At 43.0% G+C, this 23,450-nt stretch overlaps 1 protein-coding gene across 2 annotated transcripts in view; it reads left to right on the top strand.

Moving 5' to 3' along the window:
- The first annotated feature begins 649 nt into the window (after positions 1–649).
- Positions 650–23,450, top strand: part of LOC120032044 (prolyl 4-hydroxylase subunit alpha-2-like) — a 40,749-nt gene continuing 17,948 nt past the window's right edge. For both annotated transcript variants that reach the window (XM_038977981.1, XM_038977971.1), the window contains exons 1-4: positions 650–755; positions 20,617–20,719; positions 22,836–22,932; positions 23,133–23,284. In XM_038977981.1, coding sequence (XP_038833909.1) covers positions 20,635–20,719; positions 22,836–22,932; positions 23,133–23,284 — 334 coding nt within the window. In that variant the 5' untranslated portion in view covers positions 650–755; positions 20,617–20,634. The remainder of the gene's footprint in view (positions 756–20,616; positions 20,720–22,835; positions 22,933–23,132; positions 23,285–23,450) is intronic.

Consider the following 23,450-nt stretch of genomic DNA (forward strand, 5'->3'; position numbering starts at 1 on the left):
ATAGACTCTCCTCTTGCTCTCTCAGTACCCCTCTGTATATAGTCTCGCTATTGTTATTTTACTGCTGCTCTTTAATTATTTGTTACTTTTATTGCTCATTCTTATCCGTATTTTTTTTTTTTAACTGCTTTGTTGGTTAGGGGCTCGTAAGTAAGCGTTTCACTGTAAGGTATTCGGCGCATGTGACTAATACAATTTGATTTGATTATTATATTACCGTAATTACGTTCGGTCCAGAGAGCATTATGCATTTGTGAAGGTTGCATCATGTAACATAATATACCCAAATGTATTTCTTCCTCCAAGACGTGTCGAACTCATTCTGTACATAATATTCCAGTTTAACTGGCTTCGGAGAAATGTCAAGTACAGACAAGTTCCAAAAGGAATTTTGACCATTCCACAGATGGTTTCAAAATGTAATTTGATGCACTAGGTAGGCCTTCTGTTTTATAATACATAACTTTGGTAATAAGGATCTGCCTTCCAGGTGAAACATGATAGCCCTTATTTTATGGTTGCCATCAGTAGCCAATATTTATGGCTCTGATTTAGCCTACTGTTGTAATGCAAAGACCACGGTTTGAGCTGAGGGGTCCCAGAATGAAGTGCGCATTTTGTAGAAGGTTTTTTACCAGGGTCTGTACGTGGCAGAGAAAAAATCTCTGCAGATCACTAACTCGGGGCGTCTACAATAGATTTGTACATACTGTTAAAGGTGTAGGATTATTTTACAATCACAAGGGAACGAAAAGGTAAGCTTACATGTACATTTTAATGTTCCAGATGCATACTGTCATTATATATATATTTTTTTAAATCTGTGTGTTGCACAGAGGAGCGCAGCATGTAATTCCTGTAACATGATGTGTAGGCCTATTGTTGTCAGTAATAACTGACCCCTTTTTGGGACATTCTTGTTGCTAAACCTGAGATTTCAGCATAATAATTGAATGAAATCGTGAATTGGGTAGGCTTTATACTGGCATGCTCGTTTTTGCGCATTCGCTTGCTTTACATGCCTTGTTGGCAACTGTAGCTGCAGTAACAACGTATCAACACTGACAGAAAGTTTTGGAAGGTTTAGCCAACATTACAGAATTCCATTATAACTTCAGGGTTTTGAGGGTTAGGTAGGCAATATGTATTTAGAACGTAACATTGGCATTCACCTTTCTCTCAACTGTTTTTATGCATTTTTTTCCCCAAACAACTTTTTCACAAGACCCTGTGATGTGTTCAAACGGTTATTTATAGAAACATCGCCGTCTTGGGTGAAGTCTCGGGCATTGTAACGGAGCGAAGTACTGTAGCAAGAACCCATGGGCACAGACGTTAGCTCAACGTCTAGATTTGTTGTCAGCTAACGTGAATTCAATGTGAAAAAAATATGAAATGCCCTTACATTGATTAATTTTTGCAAATCCAGTCAGTTTTCCATGTTAGTTCAATGACATCACATAGATCATTTTGGTTGCCCAGTGGGAAGACTGAGTGAAAAGGCTCAATACCTTTGGGATATCTTTATCAATATATGTCTGACATTTTATTACCTGAAAGGAGTAGACCTACTCCAGATAAGCATGTCCTTAATTTCATAATACGGAGCTAGGATATTCTCTGTAATGGGACAGTTTCTACATGCATCCAATCTGGACTTCTGAAATCTCCTTGCTACGGTATGAATCCATTTTTGGGGTGAGATAGGTTCAAGACACGCGCCTGATGCATATTAGTAGAATATTCTAACTCCGGAAAGGGTGTGTGTCAACATGCTGACATGTCTAAGCCTTTATACTCAGGCATGAACGAATCCACATATTTTCAGAAATGTATCATATCTGTAATCATTACCTGACCTGATTTATTTCAATAGATATCCTTACATGATATGTGAATCAATGTGGATCATGGATATTTTAATGTTTCATCATTGTATGTCTGATCGAAAATAGGCTAAATCTGATTTATGAAATGTCCATCACCCAAATTATTTTGCCTTGTTCAGGCGTCGGAAATCAACGCACATGAAGGTGACATATCTGAGCATACATTTGCATCATATTCAGTAGTAGGCTATACAAGGCACAAAAAGGCAACCTATTTCATCCAAGTTGCTACTTCCAAAGCACATCTGCTTTTTCTATTTAAATAAATGCAGTTTAGCAAATTCAGAGTTCCAATCCCAACACTAGAAAAAATAGGCCTGGAACGTAAAATATCGTTATTAACCGGTTCCCATGCTTCTAAAATAACGGTTCTGTTCCGGAACAGTATGGATCCCTTTCTTTTCAGCTTCAGTTTCTGTTCCTAGAAAAATACAATTATTTTCCTGTTCCCTGAACCGGTACCAACCCCTGCTAGTTACCACTTAATTTAAGGTTAGGCATAAGCTTGATCGTGTGGTTAAGGTTAGGTTTAAAATCAGATTGGAAGAAGGGAAATTCTTGAAATAGGCGGGAGTTGGCCTCCCACTTTGCTGCTCTAACAGCTTCCATTCTTCTGGGAAGGCTTTCCACTAGATGTTGGAACATTTCTGTGCGGACTTGCTTCCATTCAGCTTCAAGAGCATTCGTGAGGTCGGGTGATCCGACCTGGCTCGCAGTCTGCGTTCCAAGTCTGCGTTCCAATTCAATGGGGTTGAGGTCGGGGCTCTGTGCAGACCAGTCAAGTTCTTCCACACCGATCTTAACAAACCATTTATGTATGGACCTTGCTTTGGTTGATTGAGACTGCTGTCTTATCTAAAACTGTATGTTTTGTAACAATTATTATGGCCTTTGGGTTTCTCCGATTGCACGGTCACGCTAGCAGCGAGTAGATATTGTTGTCCTTGTTCAATAGAGCCATTGGTCTCGACGATGTTCCTATCTGCCAGGACATTGCAGGATATCTAGGTTTACTAATTTCCCCTGGCTTTGTAAAGACAGGGGAAATTGTACAGCCTGATGGGAGACCTACTTCCTTGTTCTCACCCTCGAAGGCAGGCTATGTTACTGTGTACTGTCTATCCGAGATTTCTAAATAATTAGCTATAATGGCTGCTTCTGATGGTTCCTCTTTCCAAGATAAGCTGAACGACGAAACATTTTTAGATTGTCTTTCACATAGGAACATACAGCCCTATTTATTTGAGCTGGAATAAACTGAAAAGGAGTTAAGACAGCGAGGAAAAATAATTGCGAGACCAGCAAGCAGTGGCACCAGCCTAGACCAGCTGGACCAGGAGTTGTTTTGCTGTCTTTAGCTAGTTAGCAATATAAGGTATCTTTTAACCTAGGCAGTGTTGTACAGTACAATTTGGTGATCGTTTCGACCACAACGGGACATGCTAGTACCACTACAAACCAAGCTATTCAAGTTAAGCTAGTTAGCTAGCTGTGTTTGCTATACCTAAAAATGTACTGTAGTCTAACTTTATAGGTAACTAGCTAACTAACCTAGCTAGCCTCAGTGCCTCACATTAGGAGCAAAGCTCAAGTATAGGTAGCTGTGTCCTGGACTGGTCTCGGAGTAATGGCTGTGTCGAAAGGAATGGGTGTGTCAAAAAGTTTAATTCCAACCCTAATTTAGAGCACCTGATATTAATAATTTTCTGGTCATAAGCTGAATCAGGTTAGTTACAACTGGGGTTGGATTGAAAACCTACAGGAGGGTAGCTCTCCGGGAAAAGGGTTAGAGAGCCCTGGGTTAGACGCTCTTGACTGAACGGTGTTGTCTATGCCAATGAAAGTGTTCCCATTGGTCAACTATTTCCACATTTAACTACAGTACAGCCTTATTCTAAAATGGATGAGAAAAAAAGTGTACATCAATCTACACACTGTACTCCATAATGACAAAGCAAAACTGTTTTTTAGGAATTTTTGCAAATGTACTAGAAATAAAAAAATGGAACTTATTTAGGTAAGTATTCAGACCCTTTGCTATGAGTCTCGAAATGTAGTTCTTTAATTTGAATCATCCTTGAGATGTTTCTTCAACTTGATTGGAGTCCACCTGTGGTAAATTAAATTGATTGGACATGATTTGGAAAGGCACACACCTGTCTATATAAGGTCCAACAGTTGACAGTGCATGTCAGAGCAAAAACCAAGCCATGAGGTTGAATGAATTGTCCATAGAGCTCCGAGGCAGAGATCATGGGAAGGGTACCAAAATTTTTTTTCAGCATTGAAGGTCCCCAAGAACATGCCAATAGAATTTTGGAACCACCATACTGAGCAATCGTGGGAGAAGGGCCTTGGTCAGGGAGTTGATGGTAAGAACATGATGGTAACTCTGACAGAGCTCCAGAGTTCCTCTGTGGAGATTGACCAAGAAAAATGGTGATATGGCCCACTGCCCAGGAGTCCAGAGGCAGATGAGGGTCCACTATCATTACTACTTGGCCAGTGTCCAGGCTGGATGTATTTCTCTGCAATTCCCTCTGTGCTGTAGGCTTGGTAGGTAATCCCGAATGAATTGGGCCCAGAAATGGTCAGCCAAGATCTGGCTGTGCCTCCACCAGCGTCTGACAATGAGGGTGGTATCAGTATACATGGCTTGAGGAAGTAATGCATCTCGGCGCCCCATCAAGAGCAGATTCGGTGTGACCGGATCTAGGTCAGCGATGTCTGCAGAGAGATATCCCAAGGGTTTGGAGTTCAGTATCCCTTCCACCTCTATCCGGACGGTCCACAAGACTGTTTCAGTCACAGTTTGGTCACCCAGAACGACTCGTAGCGTTGTCTTCACCGATTTGACCTCTTGCTCCCATGTTCCTCTGAAATGAGGAGCTCCTGGAGTGTTGAATTTGAAGGAGATTTGTTGGTCCATCAGTTGATCCTGGAGGGTTGGTTCCATTGCTTGGAAGGCTTCCTCCAACATGGCTTCTCCTGCCTTGAAGTTTGTGCCTCTGTCAGCCAGGATCTCGTAGGGTTTCCCCCATTAAGAGATAAACCGACCTGGGGCCGTGAGAAAGGCTTCAGCATCCAAACACTCCAATAGGACCAGTTGGACACATCCAGTTGTCAAGCACTTGAACAGAATGCCCCAGCGCATCTCCACTGGATGACCTAGCGTGATCATGAAGGGCCCAAAGCAATCTACTCCTGTTGACCAGAAGGGGGGTTGAGGAGGCGCAAGCGAGCAGGGAGCAAATCCGCCATCTTAGGCACAGTTGCTCTGGCCTGCCGTCTCTGAGATTCCATGCAGCTTCATTGGTGCTTGTGAATGGCTCCTCGATCTCCAAGTATCCAGTACTTCCACCTCATCTCGACATAGACTCTCTCTGGCCCTGGTTGGAGAAACTTCTCATCGTAACTCTTGATAAGGAGGCTGGTAAGAGGGTGTCTGGATTCAAGGGTAATTGGATAATTGGATGGATAGTATCGGGGTCCAAGACTTCTGCTTGGTGCAGCCTCCCTCCGACTCTGATCATTCTGAGTATTTGGGGCAAGAGAGAGAAGACGTCCCTCCTTAAACACTTCCTTACCGGTTTTCAGAGCTTTTAGCTCCTCAGAGAAGCTGGCTGCTTGAGCATACTGCAGGAGGAGTGTCTCTGCAGTGAGGGTGGTAGGTATGGAAGCGACCCCCATCTGAGGTCTGGTTGGTGCCTGCAATCAGATCCTGCAGTGTTGGGGATTGTGCTGGGTCAGAGAGAGCTGCTGTTGGCTCCGTATAGATGTTGTAGCATTGCGTGAACTGCAGTTGATGCGGAGACACCGCAGGCACGGTGGTTGTCGGCCACTTCTGCGGTTGGGACAAGAATGGTGGTCCCAAGCCCCAGCGATGGGGTTGAGCCAGTTCCTGGAGAGTTTTACCACGAGTGATGTCATCAGCACGATTGTTTGCGCTATTAACATACCTCCAGTCATTGAATTCCAATAGGTCTTGAATTTCTGCAATGCGAGTTCCGACGAACACCTTATACCTGCAGGACTCCGACTTGAGCCATGTCAGTATCGTGGTCGAATTACCCTAGTAGATGACCCTTTGGATTTGCAAGGTGACCTCGGCTTGCAAGGTGGAGGCCAACTGGGCTCCAGAAAGGGCAGTACTGAGTTACAGCCTAGGCATTGACAACTGCTTCTTGGGTGTGACCCTGGACCTGGCAATGACAAAGGAGACATGGGTCTGGCCAGCATCATCCTCCACTCAGAGATAGGAAACCGCTCCGTAATCCCGCTCTGAAGCGTCACAGAACACATGAAGTTCCTGGCTTGGACCTAGTTGGTCAGCATAGGGTGGGACATAACACCTTGGCATCTGGACTTTGCAGAGCGCCGACAACTCTGTTTCCCAACAGATCCATCTTTCCACTAGGTCAGCTGGGTGGATTGGTTCATCCCAGTCCCTTTTGGTCTGCCACAGATCCTGGACTAAGACTTTGGCACGGGTTGTGTAAGGCAGGATATACCCGAGGGGATTTCGGTGCTCAGGGCTGAGCGGCGCTTGTATCCGGTATGCAGCTCCATCTCAATCCTAGAGTGGGCTCTTGTGGGTTGGTGCCAGACTGCGACAGCCATACTTCAATGCTACTTGTCCTGGCTTGTGGCGGGAGGTGCTGGATAACCTCTGCTGTATTACTTGCCCTCTGTCGGACCTCGAATCCCCCTTTGGACAAGAGATTCCGGACTTTGTTGAGGAGTGCTTTCACTTCAGCAGTGGATGAGAGGCTCTGTAAGCAGTTATCCACATAGAAGGCATTCTCCACTGAGTCCCAGACTTCTCGGTCACTGTCTGGGTTCTCCCAGGCATGTCTCTGCAGAGCGTATATGGCACAGCAAGGACTGCATGTGGTGCCAAATGTTAGTACGTGCCAATCATAGATTGTGGGCTCTGCGTCTCATTCCATATCTCGCCCTATGAACCGGAGCAGTGTGGTTTCGGAAGACAGCAGACGAATCAGATAAACATGGCTTTGATGTCTCCACTGATGGCTGTGGAGTCCTGCCAGAACTGGAGAAGGACACTGAGCAAGAAAGGACCAAAGGTTGGTCCAGGCAGCAGACAGTCATTCAGGCTTTGACCAGTATCCTGGAATGAACAGTTGAAGACAAATCGGTCCAGCAATACAATGGGGAGGGAGATACCAGGATTCACTGGGTGGGTTTCCCTCTTCATGAGTGGTCGCTTTGGTGACATCCTGCCTTCACAAGGTTATGAATCTCCCGTTTTATGAACTTCAGCAAGCTCAGGGTTCTTCAGTAGTCGCCACTCCGTCCCACGGAGTAGTGGGAGTACAGCCCGTGTTGTGGTTGACAGAGGAGGATGGTTGGGCACCTCTGAACTGTTTGTACCTCTCCAGGACAGATGAGACTATCCATGCCTCCTCCAATTCTGTTCTTGCTTGATGTCGCTGCCGCTGCTGTGCCAGGTCTTTGACAATTCCTGTTCCTGTTGAGCTTTACGGGCCTGCACGTCCAATAGGTGACATCGTTCATCAGCCTGTAGTTCCTCCTCAATTTCCTCCAACGCTAGTAGTTTCATTCTCTCTTGTAGGACAGGTGTCTGTGAATCACTGAGGGCTAGTGAATGGAGGCTGGCACGGCCCCTTCCAAAGCGGTATCCGCTGGTTGATTTCTCACTCCGTCTTGAGTCACTCCGTCTAGAGTGCCTCGATGATTTCCCATGACTTGAGGGGTGAGCGGTCCCCACCTTGGAGAGCTGGTCGACCTGTGCTGTGGGAGTTACCTCTTCCATGGGTTCTTCCAGTAGACCACCCTCCTGTTCCTAAGCAGTTTCCGGTCCTTGGCTTGGACGGGATGTTTGATGGCTGAAACGTACAGTTGATGCATCGCTGCTTTGAGCCTTAGTGATGAGATGGCAAGATGGTGCCGACAGATAGGGCAGCTCTGCTTCTAGCTCCTAAGCAACTTTGCAGTATTGAATTTTTTCTGTGTTATTTCTTACATTATTAGCCCAGGAAATGTTTTGTGTTATTACATACGCGGCCGGAAAGATCGTTTGGATATCAGAGAGGCGGTAACTCGCCAGCATTTTGACTGGGAATACGACTTTCCTGAATTCGATCCTTTATTCGTACCCCACAGGACAATTTAACTGATTCCAGAGGCTGATCCAAAACACTGCCGGCGGCGGAGAAGAGGAATTCCGAGTGGACTGCCTACCGTATTACCTCCCAAAATAATTATTGTTTATTCCCCCTCAAGCCGATAACATGACGGCCCTCAAAAAACTTCACTGGACTTTATGCAAACTGGAAACCACATAGCCTGAGGCCGCATTTATTGTAGCTGGAACATTTTTTCCCCCCCTAATATTTATATATTCCATACTTTTAGGTTTGTGTGTATTGTGAGAATTTTTTGATATTACTGCACTGTTGGAGCTAGAAACATAAGCATTTTGCTACACCACAATAACATCTGCTTAACATGTGTATGTGACCAATAACATTTGATTTAGTGGGCTTGCCCTTTGGTAGGAGAAACCCCACCACATAATCCTTCAAATAACTTTTTTCTTTCCAGGACTTTAGCCTCAGCTGCTGTTTCCCCATCTTTCCTTCTTTCCTTTCTTCCTTCCAGTGGAGACAATTCTTCCTTCTCCTCCTCCATTTCCTTTTCACCTGTCTTTGGTTCAGTTATCATCTAGCTAGGTGGACCATTGATAGATTCTTGGAATCTGTGTGTGTAGCCAGACAGGTAGGATGACTGACAATAGTGAAGGTGAACAGGAGGTCGTGGGTCAGATGACAGGGGAATGGAGGAGACTGAGGCAGGAATTCCTTTAACCACAAAGTGGTATATTAACTGGATAGTGTGTGTGTGCTGCATAACAAAAGTAACAGAATAACGTATCCAATCAAATTGCTAATCACAAAAGTCAAATCATAATTACAGTCATTCTCTTTATTAAAATGATAGTGGCTAAATTGCCCAATATAATTGTCCCAATACAATTTCCATTCTAATCCTTTAGCCACAATGGAGATTAGATTTGTATGCGTCAAGACTAACATTTCACCAATGTCCAGAGTTTGATAATCCATTTATTTGTTGTTCCTCTGGATACAAAAATGTTAAGAACATTCTCCCAAAACAAATTCTGATCATTAAAACTAAAGAAACAATGATTGCTCTCTCATTGAAATAGTTGCCGTGGTTAGCTTTATATAGTCAAATAAGTAGTTGGTGGTTTTTGTCATGTTTATACCAATGTAATTCATATGGAAACAGCTGCTTGCTATAGCTAGCTAGCAAGCTAGTTAGTCTGTCAGGCCAGAAAAGTTGTATGGAGCGGCTAAATTTGAGCTGCGCTCATGAAGCGTCAACCTCAGCTGTCACTTTCATTTGCTAGCCATACAGATAACCGGCTAACTAGCCACCAAAATGACGGCTAGAGTAATTTGTGTTTATCTGTTGGGCTTCGGTTATAGTTTGTCATGTTTGCTTGGAGCAGATATTCATAGACTATACATTGCCTTGTTTTCCAATTATTTGACAGCTTAGCTGTCGTGTTGGAGAGCAATGGAGCTCATATGATGTTCGATATTTGTTTACATAGCCAGCTAACAAGTTGCTTGTTTTGTCCTGTTTCTACTGATGCAATGCATTTGGAAACTGTCCCAGCTTCGTAACTAATCAGCTAACATTGGCAAACTCTGTAGTTAGTCCATCAGGCAAGAAAGCAAGAATTGATTGGAGGAGAGAGAGGGGCTGTGTGTGTGTGGAATATCACACAATTTATTATAGAAACCCTTTATTAGGAAGGCAGACCTGGCTCTCAAGCGAAGACAGGCTATGTGCACACTGCCCATGAGGTGGAAACCGAGCCTCACTTCCTAACATCCTGCCAAATGTATGACCATATTAGAGAGACATATTTTCCTCAGATTACACAGACCCACAAAGAATTTTAAAAAACAAATCCAATTGTGATCAACTCCCATATCTATTGGGTGAAATACCAGTGTGCCATCACAACAGCAAGATGTGTGACCTGTTGCCACAAGAAAAGGGCAAACAATGAAGAACAAACACCATTGTAAATACAACCCATGTTTATTTATTTTCCCTTTTGTACTTTTTTTTATTTGCACATTGTTATAACACTGTACATAGCCATAATGACATTTGAAATGTCTCTATTCCTTTGGAACTTTTGTGAGTGTGATGTTTACTGTACATTTTTTGTTTATTTCACTTTTGTTTAACCCTTTCACATGTACCATCACATGGGTGTGATCATTCTACAGTGGTCCCTGTAGGGTATGATCACACCAGTGTGATTAGAATGCTTATTTAGAACGGACAGTTTCGAATGACAACATTTGAGCTGGCCACATTGTGTTTTTGCAAAATGTTTCTGAAAAAAACAGTCCTTACAAAGTTGTGTCCAGAATGTGAGCAGTTTAGTTTTGAATGCAATGTTCAGACATTCACAGAAGTATCTACAGCATAACATCATCCAAACTGGAAAAATTGTAGGCTACATTTGTCCTAGCGCTAACTGAGGAAAGAATGACTAAACACAAGCCGGTCATATTTGTATAACTCTCAGCTGACATAAACTACAAAATGAATTAGCTAAAAGAAATTACTATTTATAATTAATCACATCACGGGTGAGCTCACAATTGATCTAAATAATTGAGTAAAACACGCTCTAGATATCGAAATTAATCCGACGATGGGTAGTTTCTGCTCACTGCCAAGCTTTTTTCTCTCACAGAAACCAAAGATAATAAGAGAAGACAAGATGAGTTTGGTCTGTTTATAGTATGCATGTTGAAGGGGGTGTGTTATCTACCATCGTTCACATCCCACCATTCATTTCCAGAGGTTCTCAAAAAATGAGTGAACCCTTACTCACCTCATTTATAACATCTTTGGTCCGACAGACAATTACGTGAAACCCAGAATGCATTGTATGTCAACAAACATGGCTCCACACACAGCTGGAATTAGCTTAGCTCATCATAATCAGTACAACCCTCAAAAAAGTATTTTACACACATAATATGTGCAAGAATCGGAATGCGTGATTTGTCACCGGTAATTGAAAACGTGAATAAAACAGTAAATATATAAATAATTACCACACAAAACATTTTCTGATAGTGACTTGATACAAGTGGCGCATGGCGGGCAGTCAATCACGTAACCTCTCACTCCCACTCTGAGCCATTCAGTGTTGTTGTTTATGTATGTAGCTAGTGAACTAAGCTGTAGCATTAGCAATGTCTTTCAAAAGGAGACAACTCACAAATGCAGATATTCTGGATATTTTTTTCAGCCATTGAGAACCCTGAATCTGAGGACTCCTTGTCCACTGATGAAGTCCCAGGTCCCTTTTTGAAGATGCTGGTGGTGATGGAGGCAGACCGACAGTGGATGAAGTACAGGAGTTCTGTGGTCGCTGGAAGGTTGCCAGCCATTTCACCCCTCCTGGCCCTGCTGTTTGCTTTGATGAGTCCCAGTCTAGAGTGCCATTTCCATCTAAGGCAGAGTGCTTCAAGTTGTTTCTGACGGAGGAGCTGGTGGGAGACATCGTAGAGGAGACCAATCGCTATAGCTTCCATCCCTCTCCTCGCGCCTACCTGGGCTCGAACCAGGAACCCTCTGCACACATCGACAACAGTCACCCTCGAAGCATCGTTACCCATCACTCCACAAAAGCCACGGCCCTTGCAGAGCAAGGGGAACAACTACTTCAAGGTCTCAGAGTGAATGACGTCACCAATTGAAACGCTATTAGCGCGCACCACCGCTAAATAGCTAGCCATTTCACATCGGTTACACTTTGGAGCTACAAGAGAAGAGCAAGCCAGGAGTGAGGGGGAAACTTGCTAAATGGGTGACAACCACAATTTGTGAAATGTATACCTTCCTGGTGACAGTCCTTCTCATGGGGATAGTAAAGAAGAACTCCCTAAGAGAATACTGGAGCACAGATCCTATGTTTGCAACTCCCTTCTTTGCCACCCTCTTTTCCCAAGACCGCTTCCTAGTACTGATGCGATGCCTGCATTTCGTCAACAATGCTACTGCCATCCTAAATGACCCGTTATACAGAATAAGAAATGTTCTTACCAGCCTGACATCAGCATTTGGTTAGGTCTTTGTGCCATACAAGAACCTATGCATTGATGAGTACCTGATGTTAGGGAAAGGTAGGCTGGCGATGCGTAAATATATTCCCTCCGAAAGGCACAGGTTTGGGGTCAAGTTCTTTCTCATGTGCGACGTGAAGACAGGATTTGTCCAGGACATTATAGTTTACACAGGGTCCACCACTGACTTCCAACATTATGTGGTGATGACCATGCTGGCTCCTCATCTCAGCAAGGGACACACTTTGTGTGTGGACAATTGTTACAGCAGTCCCACACTCTTCCAGCATCTGCTATCCAACAGCACATGGACCTGTAGGACAGTCAGGTCAAACAGGAAGGGGATGCCGGCATTCGCATGCAGGAAGATGCAGAGAGGGGAGGTGGAGTTCCAGGAGAACGGTCAACGGCTGGCAGTAAAGTGGCATGACAAACGAGACGTCCATGTCCTCTCCACTGTCCATACAGCAACCATGTCGGCCACAGGGAAGGTGGACCACCTGGTGGGAGAGAGAAAAATCAAACCAGACTGTGTGCTTGACTATAACCTCAAAATGGGGGCAGTGGATAAGGCGGACATGATAAACAGCTTTGTGGAATGCGCTCGGAAAATGACCAAGTGGAATAAGAAGATATTTTCCCATCTGATCGACACTGCTGCCCTCAATGGCCACATAGTTCACCGCCAATTAACCGGTGAGATGATTACATAACATGGTATTTTTTGTAATTGGACATGCAAATCATATACAGAAACTAGTAACTTTGATAGAAACGCAGCCTGGATTTGAACCAGGGTGTCTGTAGGGATGCCTCTAGCACTGAGATGCTGTGCCTTAGACCACTGCGCCACTTGGGAGTCATAAGGCCAGGGTAGCTTTAAAATACAACACAAGCTAGTACTTCTCTGATGCCATTAGCATTGTTTTACAGAGCTAATAGAATAATGTAGCTAGCTACATAAGCATGATTGAATATAACACCATAAAGGTTATGAAATGAGTAACGTTACCTTGCGTGTCCGCGGTTATAAGGAATATACACAAATATACTATGCTCCATACATACAGTGAGCTACAGTAGAAACGACATACAGAAACTATTATAACGTAAAAAGGCACTTACTTTGATAGAAACGCACACATTTCCAAAGTTGTTATTGGTAACGAAAACAATGACTGCTATGCGGGCATGTGAACACGACGGAAAATGTGAACACATGTGCAGATCTTGTTCTGATGGGACATGCGCAAATGTCTGCAGACTTGAACTGTGAATTCCCCAAAGTGCTTGGGGAATTTTGTCCGGGTCAGAAATGTCAAAAAAATATAATTGTCCGCGAAAGTAAAAATGACTACTTTTATGTGAATGAATGAGGTGGAACACACCTCAATTCAAACTGTTCTTAGAAAATAAAAACTTGTTGGAAAATCATTTGAAATTGACAAGTTGTAAACAGCCTATAAATATAAACAGGCTGCGTGCCTTGGTTTGAGGGCAGCGCGGATTAAATGTACTCTTGCGTAACAATCACATTCTGGAATGGAGAGAACGTTCTAACATCACGTGCATAAAAAAACTCACGCTGGGGCGACCATTAGAGATATTTGGAACTCACGCATGAAAGGTTAAGATTTATTTCACTTGCTTTGGCAATGTAAACATATGTTTCCCATGCCAATAAAGCCGTTTGAATTGAATTGAATGGAGGCATAAAGGAGGAGAGCGAAGAGGGATACGAGAGTGGATGTAGGGAACATGGAGAAGAGGAGGAAGCAGAGGGAGAGTGGAGGGAGAGGTAGAGCACACCCAAGAGGGGAGCCTACGTTTCCATGGATTGTCTCTGCCCCAAGTACCACCATTCACCCTTGTACCACACCGCCTGGGCCTAAAGTGACAGAGGCAGGAGTTTTGGAGTTGTTTTTAAAAGTGGTAGTAATTTATTTCTGTTCCTGTGCTTGTAATGGATTACAACAAGAAAATGGGTGAGGTTGACCAACTGAGGAGCTATTTACAAGGATGCACAGGCGGAAAATGGTGGAAGTATGTGTTTTGGGGGATGCTCAACATTGCCATCGTAAATGTGTACATTGTGTGGGGGACCCTGCAAAGGCCCCCTCCCAGAAACTGCAGGCGCTGGTCCCAGTAGGCATTCGAATGCAGCTTGTGCATTCACTTTGTGATATGGCTACAGTGGCAGAAAGAGGGGAAGCAAAAGTGTGTACCAGGGCGTGTGGACGGAGTTGTAGCTCATTTGAAAGCAGGTGAAGTTTGAAGGGTGCCAGAGAGGGTGTGTGGCGTGCATTCGGAGTGGACGCAGGGCGAAGACTGGGAGATGTGTAGAAACCTCCTTTGGGCGCTCTATGTGTTCTGTGCTACTTTACAGGATGGGGCCGTGCTTCCAGAAGTTCCATGACATGTTGTAGGCTAAATGCAAACACTAAAGTGACCGTGTGAAATATGAATTTGTCCTACAAATATTTTGTCTCTGACCAGTTGTTGTGTTTTGTATCTTCTCTCTTTATTCAGTCTCTATCTAATACTCGTTGCATTCACTGAATTGTTGTCAAAGCGGGCTACTATTATAACATTTTGTGTCAGGCCTAGTCTGTACTAAATCTTATTGAGAGAGGTTACCTACATTTTGAAATAGTCTCTAAATAGTATTTAGCATTTTTACGGTAAGAATTGTTGTCAATGAAATAGCCTGCGTTGTGTGGGTTTTGAAATAGTTTCTGAATATTGTCCTTTGGTCACATTTTGGATAATCTTTTAAACATGTTATACTTGGTACATTTTGAGTATATATATATATATACATTTTGAGTATATATACACTGCTCAAAAAAATAAAGGGAACACTTAAACAACACAATGTAACTCCAAGTCAATCACACTTCTGTGAAATCAAACTGTCCACTTAGGAAGCAACACTGATTGACAATAAATTTCACATGCTGTTGTGCAAATGGAATAGACAAAAGGTGGAAATTATAGGCAATTAGCAAGACACCCCCAATAAAGGAGTGGTTCTGCAGGTGGTGACCACACACCACTTCTCAGTTCCTATGCTTCCTGGCTGATGTTTTGGTCACTTTTGAATGATGGCGGTGCTTTCACTCTAGTGGTAGCATGAGACAGAGTCTACAAACCACACAAGTGGCTCAGGTAGTGCAGCTCATCCAGGATGGCACATCAATGCGAGCTGTGGCAAGAAGGTTTGCTGTGTCTGTCGGCGTAGTGTCCAGAGCATGGAGGCGCTACCAGGAGACAGGCCAGTACATCAGGAGACGTGGAGGACGCCGTAGGAGGGCAACAACCCAGCAGCAGGACCGCTACCTCCGCCTTTGTGCAAGGAGGAGCAGGAGGAGAATGACCTCCAGCAGGCCACAAATGTGCATGTGTCTGCTCAAACAGTCAGAAACAGACTCCATGAGGGTGGTATGAGGGCCTGACGTCCACAGGTGGGGGTTGTGCTTACAGCCCAACACCGTGCAGGACGTTTGGCATTTGCCAGAGAACACCAAGATTGGCAAATTCGCCACTGGCGCCCTGTGCTCTTCACAGATGAAAACAGGTTCACACGCACATGTGACAGACGTGACAGAGTCTGGAGACGCCGTGGAGAACGTTCTGCTGCCTGCAACATCCTCCAGCATGACCGGTTTGGCGGTGGGTCAGTCATGGTGTGGGGTGGCACTTCTTTGGGGGGCCGCACAGCCCTCCATGTGCTCGCCAGAGGTAGCCTGACTGCCATTAGGTACCGAGATGAGATCCTCAGACCCCTTGTGAGACCATATGCTGGTGCGGTTGGCCCTGGGTTCCTCCTAATGCAAGACAATGCTAGACCTCATGTGGCTGGAGTGTGTCAGCAGTTCCTGCAAGAGGAAGGCATTGATGCTATGGACTGGCGCGCCCGTTCCCCAGACCTGAATCCAATTGAGCACATCTGGGACATCATGTCTCACTCCATCCACCAACGCCACGTTGCACCACAGACTGTCCAGGAGTTGGCGGATGCTTTAGTCCAGGTCTGGGAGGAGATCCCTCAGGAGACCATCCGCCACCGCATCAGGAGCATGCCCAGGCGTTGTAGGGAGGTCATACAGGCACGTGGAGGCCACACACACTACTGAGCCTCATTTTGACTTGTTTTAAGGACATTACATCAAAGTTGGATCAGCCTGTAGTGTGGTTTTCCACTTTCATATTGAGTGTGACTCCAAATCCAGACCTCCATGGGTTGATCAATTTGATTTCCATTGATAATTTTTGTGTGATTTTGTTGTCAGCACATTCAACTATGTAAAGAAAAAAGTATTTAATAAGAATCTTTCATTCATTCAGATCTAGGATGTGTTATTTTAGTGTTCCCTTCATTTTTTTGAGCAGTGTATATATATATATATATATATATATATATATATATATATATATATATATATATATATATATATATATACTCAAAATGTATACTTGGTATATTGGTATATTATACAATATATTATACTTGGTACATTTTGAGTGAGTAATTTAGTCAAATTGACTAATTTCAATACACTAGGGTTTTTTGTTGTTTTTTGTTGATCCTTTTTCGATAGTGAGTGAAGACAAAATAACTGTTATTCCTATTGACATGAATGTGGTGTTCATGATATTTTAGCTTAATTAAATTGATTTACATATGGTGTTTCTATTCAAAGAAAAAATTAATATTTTCAGTAGCCAATGTATTGCCTACCTAAAACCATAATTTAATACATTTTAAGTCCTTCAAAATATTAACTACATATCTTGATGGTAGAAAGTAGAATATACACTAGATATTGGCTACTGTGGGTGGGGTCACAGTAATTCAAAGAATAGTGATAAAGGAAATGAAAAATGCTAGGCATTTTTTTTAGTCTGCTGAAATTATGCTCTGCTCCACTCTCGCCCACCTACATGCTCTGGTATTCAAAAGCAGCCCACTCATGTCAATGGATAGAATCAGTGAATGAATGGCTGCAGCAACCGTTACAAGGTTTGACAAGCTGCATAACAAAAGATGCCTTTATAGACAAAAGAACAATTAAGTCATTCAAACAAAATAAGTCGTTCAAACGACTTAATAAATTGTTCAAACAAGATACTATCTAATTTGAACAATTTAGTAAAAATAAAAAGTATATTCTTTTTACTAAGTTGCTCAAACGAGATACTAACTAAATAATTCCAAGAGTCTAAGTTACTTTTTTTTGCCTTGGGCTTCAGGGCTTCCATAAGAAAGTTCAGTGAATCCTCCTCTTTTAACAGTGGCCATCAAAAAAGCTTTCAAAGGCGTTTTTTCCCTCGACTGCATTCATAATGTTATAGGCTACAATAACTGGACATGCGTATTTCTCTCCCTATGCGGCACTCGCAATTTGAATACACCTCGAGAGGAGTATTATTTTCACGCACAGAATGTGACAGGCTGAACAATTGAATAGGTAAACTATTCCACTATGGAGTTTTCTGATTCCCCTGCTGCTTACACGTGTTGTTGGCTGTGGAAAATGTTGTGTGGACAACAATTGAAAGGTTTCAGCTCTGCCCGGCTCTCATTTGGATCATAGGTACCAGGTCCCGGACCAATTTAACCCCTGGGGCTTACTGGATCTCAGCTCATAATAAATACTGGAAAGGTCACACACTACCCTATCCTGCGCTAGAATGGTTCAGAGCTGTGTTCTTGTCAACTCAAGTAACATCTAGAAAATGTGGAAAAATATGACAAAAAATTGGAGCGGTGTGCTGCAGAGATGGAAGGGAGCAATCGGTCAGGCCTCCCCGTTGGGACCTCCTTAGGTGAAAGGGGTTGTGGGATGTGTGTTCTAGCAGTGTGTTGTGAGGAATGAGTTAACATTAGGCTATGGCAGAAATCTGGAAAGGTGAAGTCTGAGGCTTTGAGTGGGTTGTCTCTGCATTCTCTCAGCCTGGGGAGGGTGTGTGTTTCTGCATGATCGTGCCCTTTATCCAGCTTCACTGATTCACTTGACATGATGATATATCTCTACACAACAGTTTCACTGTGAGTTCATCCCAGCCCGAGGCCAATGTTAAGGTGAAAGAAATATGATACAGTATAAACCTGTTTGTATTCATGCGAAATGTACTGTAGTATTTTCACTTGTATCAGTACACAAAGATTCCGGTAGTGTATTATTTACTCTCTAAGTGGACTTGTGAATTGGAGATTTCCCCTACTGGAATCTGACTGGCCATAGACAACCATTGCTTGTACAAGCCAGATGCTCTTCCATGGAACTTCTTTCAGCTGCAACAGCATTAGAACATTCCCCAGATGGAGGCATCTGCTGAGGAAACATTTCCTGTTTTCTCAGTCAGAAACCTTTTACTATGCTCTCCAAAGTAAGCTCCTACTGCACACGTTGTCCTCTGTCCTTTCAATACCAATGGTGGCAAGGGTAGCGGTGGCAATAATTACATCATATTCTTTGTAGCGGTGGCAAGGCAAAAGTTTAGCAGCCGCTGCTAAATTAATATACGGGGAAACCCTGCCAATGGTCAGAACTGCAGGACTAATCCATGACTAGCAAAACTGGGAGTGGGAGGTCAGAAGAACTAGAGGCGAGGTGATGCGTGGGATGATGGTGCTGAATTCACAGTGCACAGTATTCACTTACTCAGCAATTCCACATCTACACACTAGTTCGGACATTTGGTAAATACCATTTAGTAATGGTAAGCTGCTCTCTAACCAAATATCTGCCTTTATCATGAATGTATCAAATTCCACAATTGCTTTACCTTTTTGCATTTTTTTAGTCTGTTAAATTTGAAAAAGACTGCCACAGTCACTTCTGTCCCTCCTCCTCTCCCCTTTTTCATAGCATCTGTCATTGTCCCGGATGGATCTCTTCTCCTGGGAAGGGACTGTTTCCCTCCATTCGTCACAAAAATGATGTTGGACTGATAGACTTTAGATAAAAAACTACGATTTGCCAAAACCACAGCATATTCTACACATATAAATCTATCCATACAATCTGCTCTCCTCTATCAGTGTAAACAATTTGAAGCATATATATTTAAGAATGTTTAAATCTATTGTCAAAACTTTGTCAAAACCTGACACAATCACTTCTCCAGATGCTTAGTATGCTTCAAATGAGATATTTTTGACAGTTAGGCATCACACTGTGTTTCAGCAGGTCGTTGGCGATAATCCCAAAATTAGAGCTGGATTAAGGAGAAGCAAGGGGTATAGTGGTTCAGACGGAGTGTGAAGTGAGCTGTGCTTAATTAGACAGACCTGCGGTAAACAGTCCTCACTGAGGAGTGCTGTGGTGAAGCAGCTGGGGAGCGTTTGGACACTGTGCAATGCTGCTTCACACCCTGTATAACCTCCCTGTAAACTCTCTCTCTGAACTATGTCATGTGTGTCTCTGTCAACAGTATTTGGGATTTTATACAGGAAAGAGAAAGTGGAAAATGTTGTTTTGTCTTTGGTCAAAAGACTACTTCTATCAATCAAGTGCTGTAATTTCTCTGTATGTGTGAGCCAGACAGGTTTACAGACTTCTTAACCATGAGGGAAGCAGATGTGACCGCTTTCTAATAATACACTCTGCCCTGTCCCCTAACCCATACATACAGTAGTTGGTAACCAGACCTTTTACATTGAACATTTCAAGTCATTTAGCAGACACTCTTATCCAGAGCGACTTACAGGTGCAATTAATGTTAAGTGCCTTGCTCAAGGGCACATCGACAGATTTTTAACCTAGTCGGCTCGGGGTTTGAACCACCGACTTTTCGGTTACTGGCCCAATGCTCTTAACCGCTAGGCTACCTGCCACCTTTTAGCAGGGAATTTGTGAGTCTTCTCCTCCAATGCTCTGCTACAGATGTAAGATCTTAATTTGAGTCAGTTTGCTACAGCTGGAAAATCATCCTGCAGCAACAGGAAATGTGAATCATATGGATTATAATGAATGGACGTTGTTATAGGGATTGACCAAGTCTGAGATTTCGAAGTGGACATTTCCAACTCTTTTTAAACCTCAAATACACGACAAGTTAAAAATGTCCTGCGCTGCAAGAAAGTTCTCCTGCAACAGGGTGATCAAATTAAGATCCTATGATCAACGAAAAGACTGATTTTATAGATTCACCCTATGAGTCATCGTTTCTCATTAGTCATGTGGCGGGCCAGCCCTCGGTTTTGCTTTTGCAGCCATTTTTAGACTCGGATGACAAACCACCAGGCCGCACAGGGCCTCCCAGCTGGTGGGTAATGGCTAACAGAATAGTAAAAAGCCTGTTGGAAACTATGAACACACAGCACCGCAAGCTTTTTCATAATGAAGACATTGCCTGTTTTTAAAAAAAAAACTGTTTCAATATCACATCTCTGATAGTACAGTAGCCGAATGTAATTTATTGTGTGGATCATTAAAATGGAAATGACCGACTGACTTGCCTGTCTTAATTGCCCATGAGAGGATACATAAAGTTGTATTGAATTAAATATAATGACTAATTGATGGGATTGTATGATGTCATTGCAGGTCTTATCTACCAGTACAATGAGGGAACACCTGTCTCTCCTAGCCCTGGCTCTGGTTTGCTGCTGCTTCTGGAGCGTTCAGGCTGAAGTCTACACCTCTATAGGTAAACCTACACTAACGTTCAAAAGTTTGGGGTCACTTAGAAATGTCCTTGTTTTCCATGAAAACATGCATGAAATGAGTTGCAAAATGAATAGGAAATATAGTCAAGATGTTGACAAGGTTGCAAATAATGATTTTTAATTGAAATAATAATTGTGTCCTTCAAACTTTGCTTTCGTCAAAGAATCCTCCATTTGCAGCAATTACAGCCTTGCAGACATTTGGCATTCTAGTTGTCAATTTTTTTTATTTTTTATTGGCCAGTCTGAGATACAGCTTTTTCTTTGCAACTCTGCCTAGAAGGCTAGCATCTAGCCTCTAGGCAGAGTTGCAAAGAAGTCGCCTCTTCACTGTTGACGTTTAGACTGGTGTTTTGCGGGTACTATTTAATGAAGCTGCCAGTTGAGGACTTGTGAGGTGTCTTTCTTAAACTAGACACTCTAATGTACTTGTCATTTTGCTCAGTTGTGCACTGGGGCCTCCCACTCCTCTTTCTATTCTGGTTAGAGCCAGTTTGTGCTGTTCTGTGAAGGGAGTAGTACACAGCATTGTACGAGATCTTCAGTTTCTTGGCAATTTCTCAGAACAAGAATAGACTGATAAGTTTCAGGAGAAAGTGCTTTTGTGCTTTTTGCCAGTTTGAGCCTGTAATAGAACCCACAAATACTGATGCTCCAGATACTCAACTAGTCTAAAGAAGGCCAGTTTTATTGCTTCTTTATTCAGTACGACAGTTGTGCTAACATAATTGCAAAAGGGTTTTCTAATGATCAATTAGCCTTTTAAAATGCTAAACTTGAATTCGCTAACACAACGTGCCATTGGAACACAGGAGTGATGGTTGCTGATAATGGGCCTATGTAGATATTCCATTAAAAATCAGCCGTTTCCAGCTACAATAGTCATTTACAACATTAACAATGTCTACAATGTATTTCTGATCAATGTGATGTTACTTTAATGGACAAAAAATTAGATTTTCTTTCAAAAACAAGGATATTTCTAAGCGACCCCAAACTTTTGAATGGTAGTGTATACCTACATGCTGTATGGTTATACCATTACGCCTCTGTAGGTACCCTTTACCATTACACATCTATAAGTAAGCCTATACCATTACCCTTGTATATCTGACATGACACCAGTCAACCTTAGTTTCTGCATGCCCTAATTCCTGTCGTAAATCATCTCATTTAGAATTCTTAAGTCTATAGGACATTGAGTTCGGGATTCCTGCTTTTCCATGCATGTTGATGACGCTGTATTTGCTGTGTCCAGTGTGCTATTGAGAAGAGAGAGCTTTACACCTCCAGCCTACGGCGCCTCTTTGTCTTAGAGTTGACTGACGTTCTTTCTCTCGCCAAACCTCCAGTGTTCAACAGGCTTCTAAAAAGTATCTGGAAAACAATTAGCTAAGTCTCTGAACTCTCCTCACGTCTGTCCAGTATAGCTATCAAATGAAGGAAACACCTGCTATAGACAAGGCATAGGATCGTTTACAGGATAAGCAAGTAGCAGCAGTTCTTTTTGAGTACAATTTCTAAAATAACATGGTGAGCATAATTTCACTGAAATTGGCACCATCAGCCTGCATAATGTCAGTTCAATAATCTGAAATTTATATACTTACTTTGGCTGCCATTACCCTAAGATATAAATATTGTGTGAAGCTGTTTCGCTTTCCTTCTGGCAACAGCATTGAGTTCACTCATAACTGTCTAGTGTTGCTATGGACTTGTTTTCTGCAAACAGCAGCATTCCCACCCCCCTACCCCAAGAACCATGGGTATTTAGAGTGGTGTGTGTGGTTGGACACATACCGGTAATTCTATACAATCACAGCAGAGAATGCTACAGGTGGAAACTTTTCACTTACTGTGAAGTCTGTGTGAGGAAACCGTTATTTTCCGGACAATTAAACTAAAGCATATTCTACATCCCCCACTTTCCCTCAGGAAATGATGATCAAGGGGAAATACTTGATCTGGTTGCCGAACACATTTATTACATAGGTGCAGTAGTCTATAACACAGAACACAAAAGCTTCAGTATATTTAATGAGTCATCTCCAGTTTCATATTCAACATGGCCCTTTTTTTCTTTCCACTTTCCATTAGGTCAAATGACAGACCTGATATACACAGAGATGGAGTTGGTTCAGTCCTTGAAAGAATATATTCAAGCAGAGGAGTCCAAACTTGCTGCTGTGAAAAGGTGAACACTACACTCTGTAACCATAGTGCTAATAAAGGCGACTTTGATAGCCATGTTTTCAATTATGTTAATTTTCCAAACAAAGACTAGACAGAATAAGCCCATTTTGAGAAATGTTCAATAATCAGATTGTAGCAAGATTGGAGATCATTGTCTACTGTACGGAACCTGACTGTTTTCTTCCCTGCGCTGTGTTGTAGCTGGGCTAACAAGCTGGACGTGCTGACGCGTGCCTCCACCTCAGACCCAGAGGTCTACCTGGCCCACCCCGTCAACGCCTACAAGCTGATGAAGAGACTCAACACCGAGTGGTCCGAGCTGGAGAGCCTTGTGCTGCAGGACCCCTCAGATGGTAAGATAGGGTCGGAGGGAGGGAGAGGTTACAGCTTCTATATAGCTCCTCTGTGTGTGTGGGTGTGAGGAGGCTTCTGGAAAAGAAGGTGTGAGGCCAATTCTGATCCATCATGCTCCACCCCAACATCTGCAGAGTAGAGTTGGGGTGAGTAGAGTGGAGCTGA

The sequence above is a fragment of the Salvelinus namaycush genome, chromosome 3 (genome assembly GCF_016432855.1).
Source record: "Salvelinus namaycush isolate Seneca chromosome 3, SaNama_1.0, whole genome shotgun sequence".
In the NCBI taxonomy this organism is placed as follows: domain Eukaryota; kingdom Metazoa; phylum Chordata; class Actinopteri; order Salmoniformes; family Salmonidae; genus Salvelinus; species Salvelinus namaycush.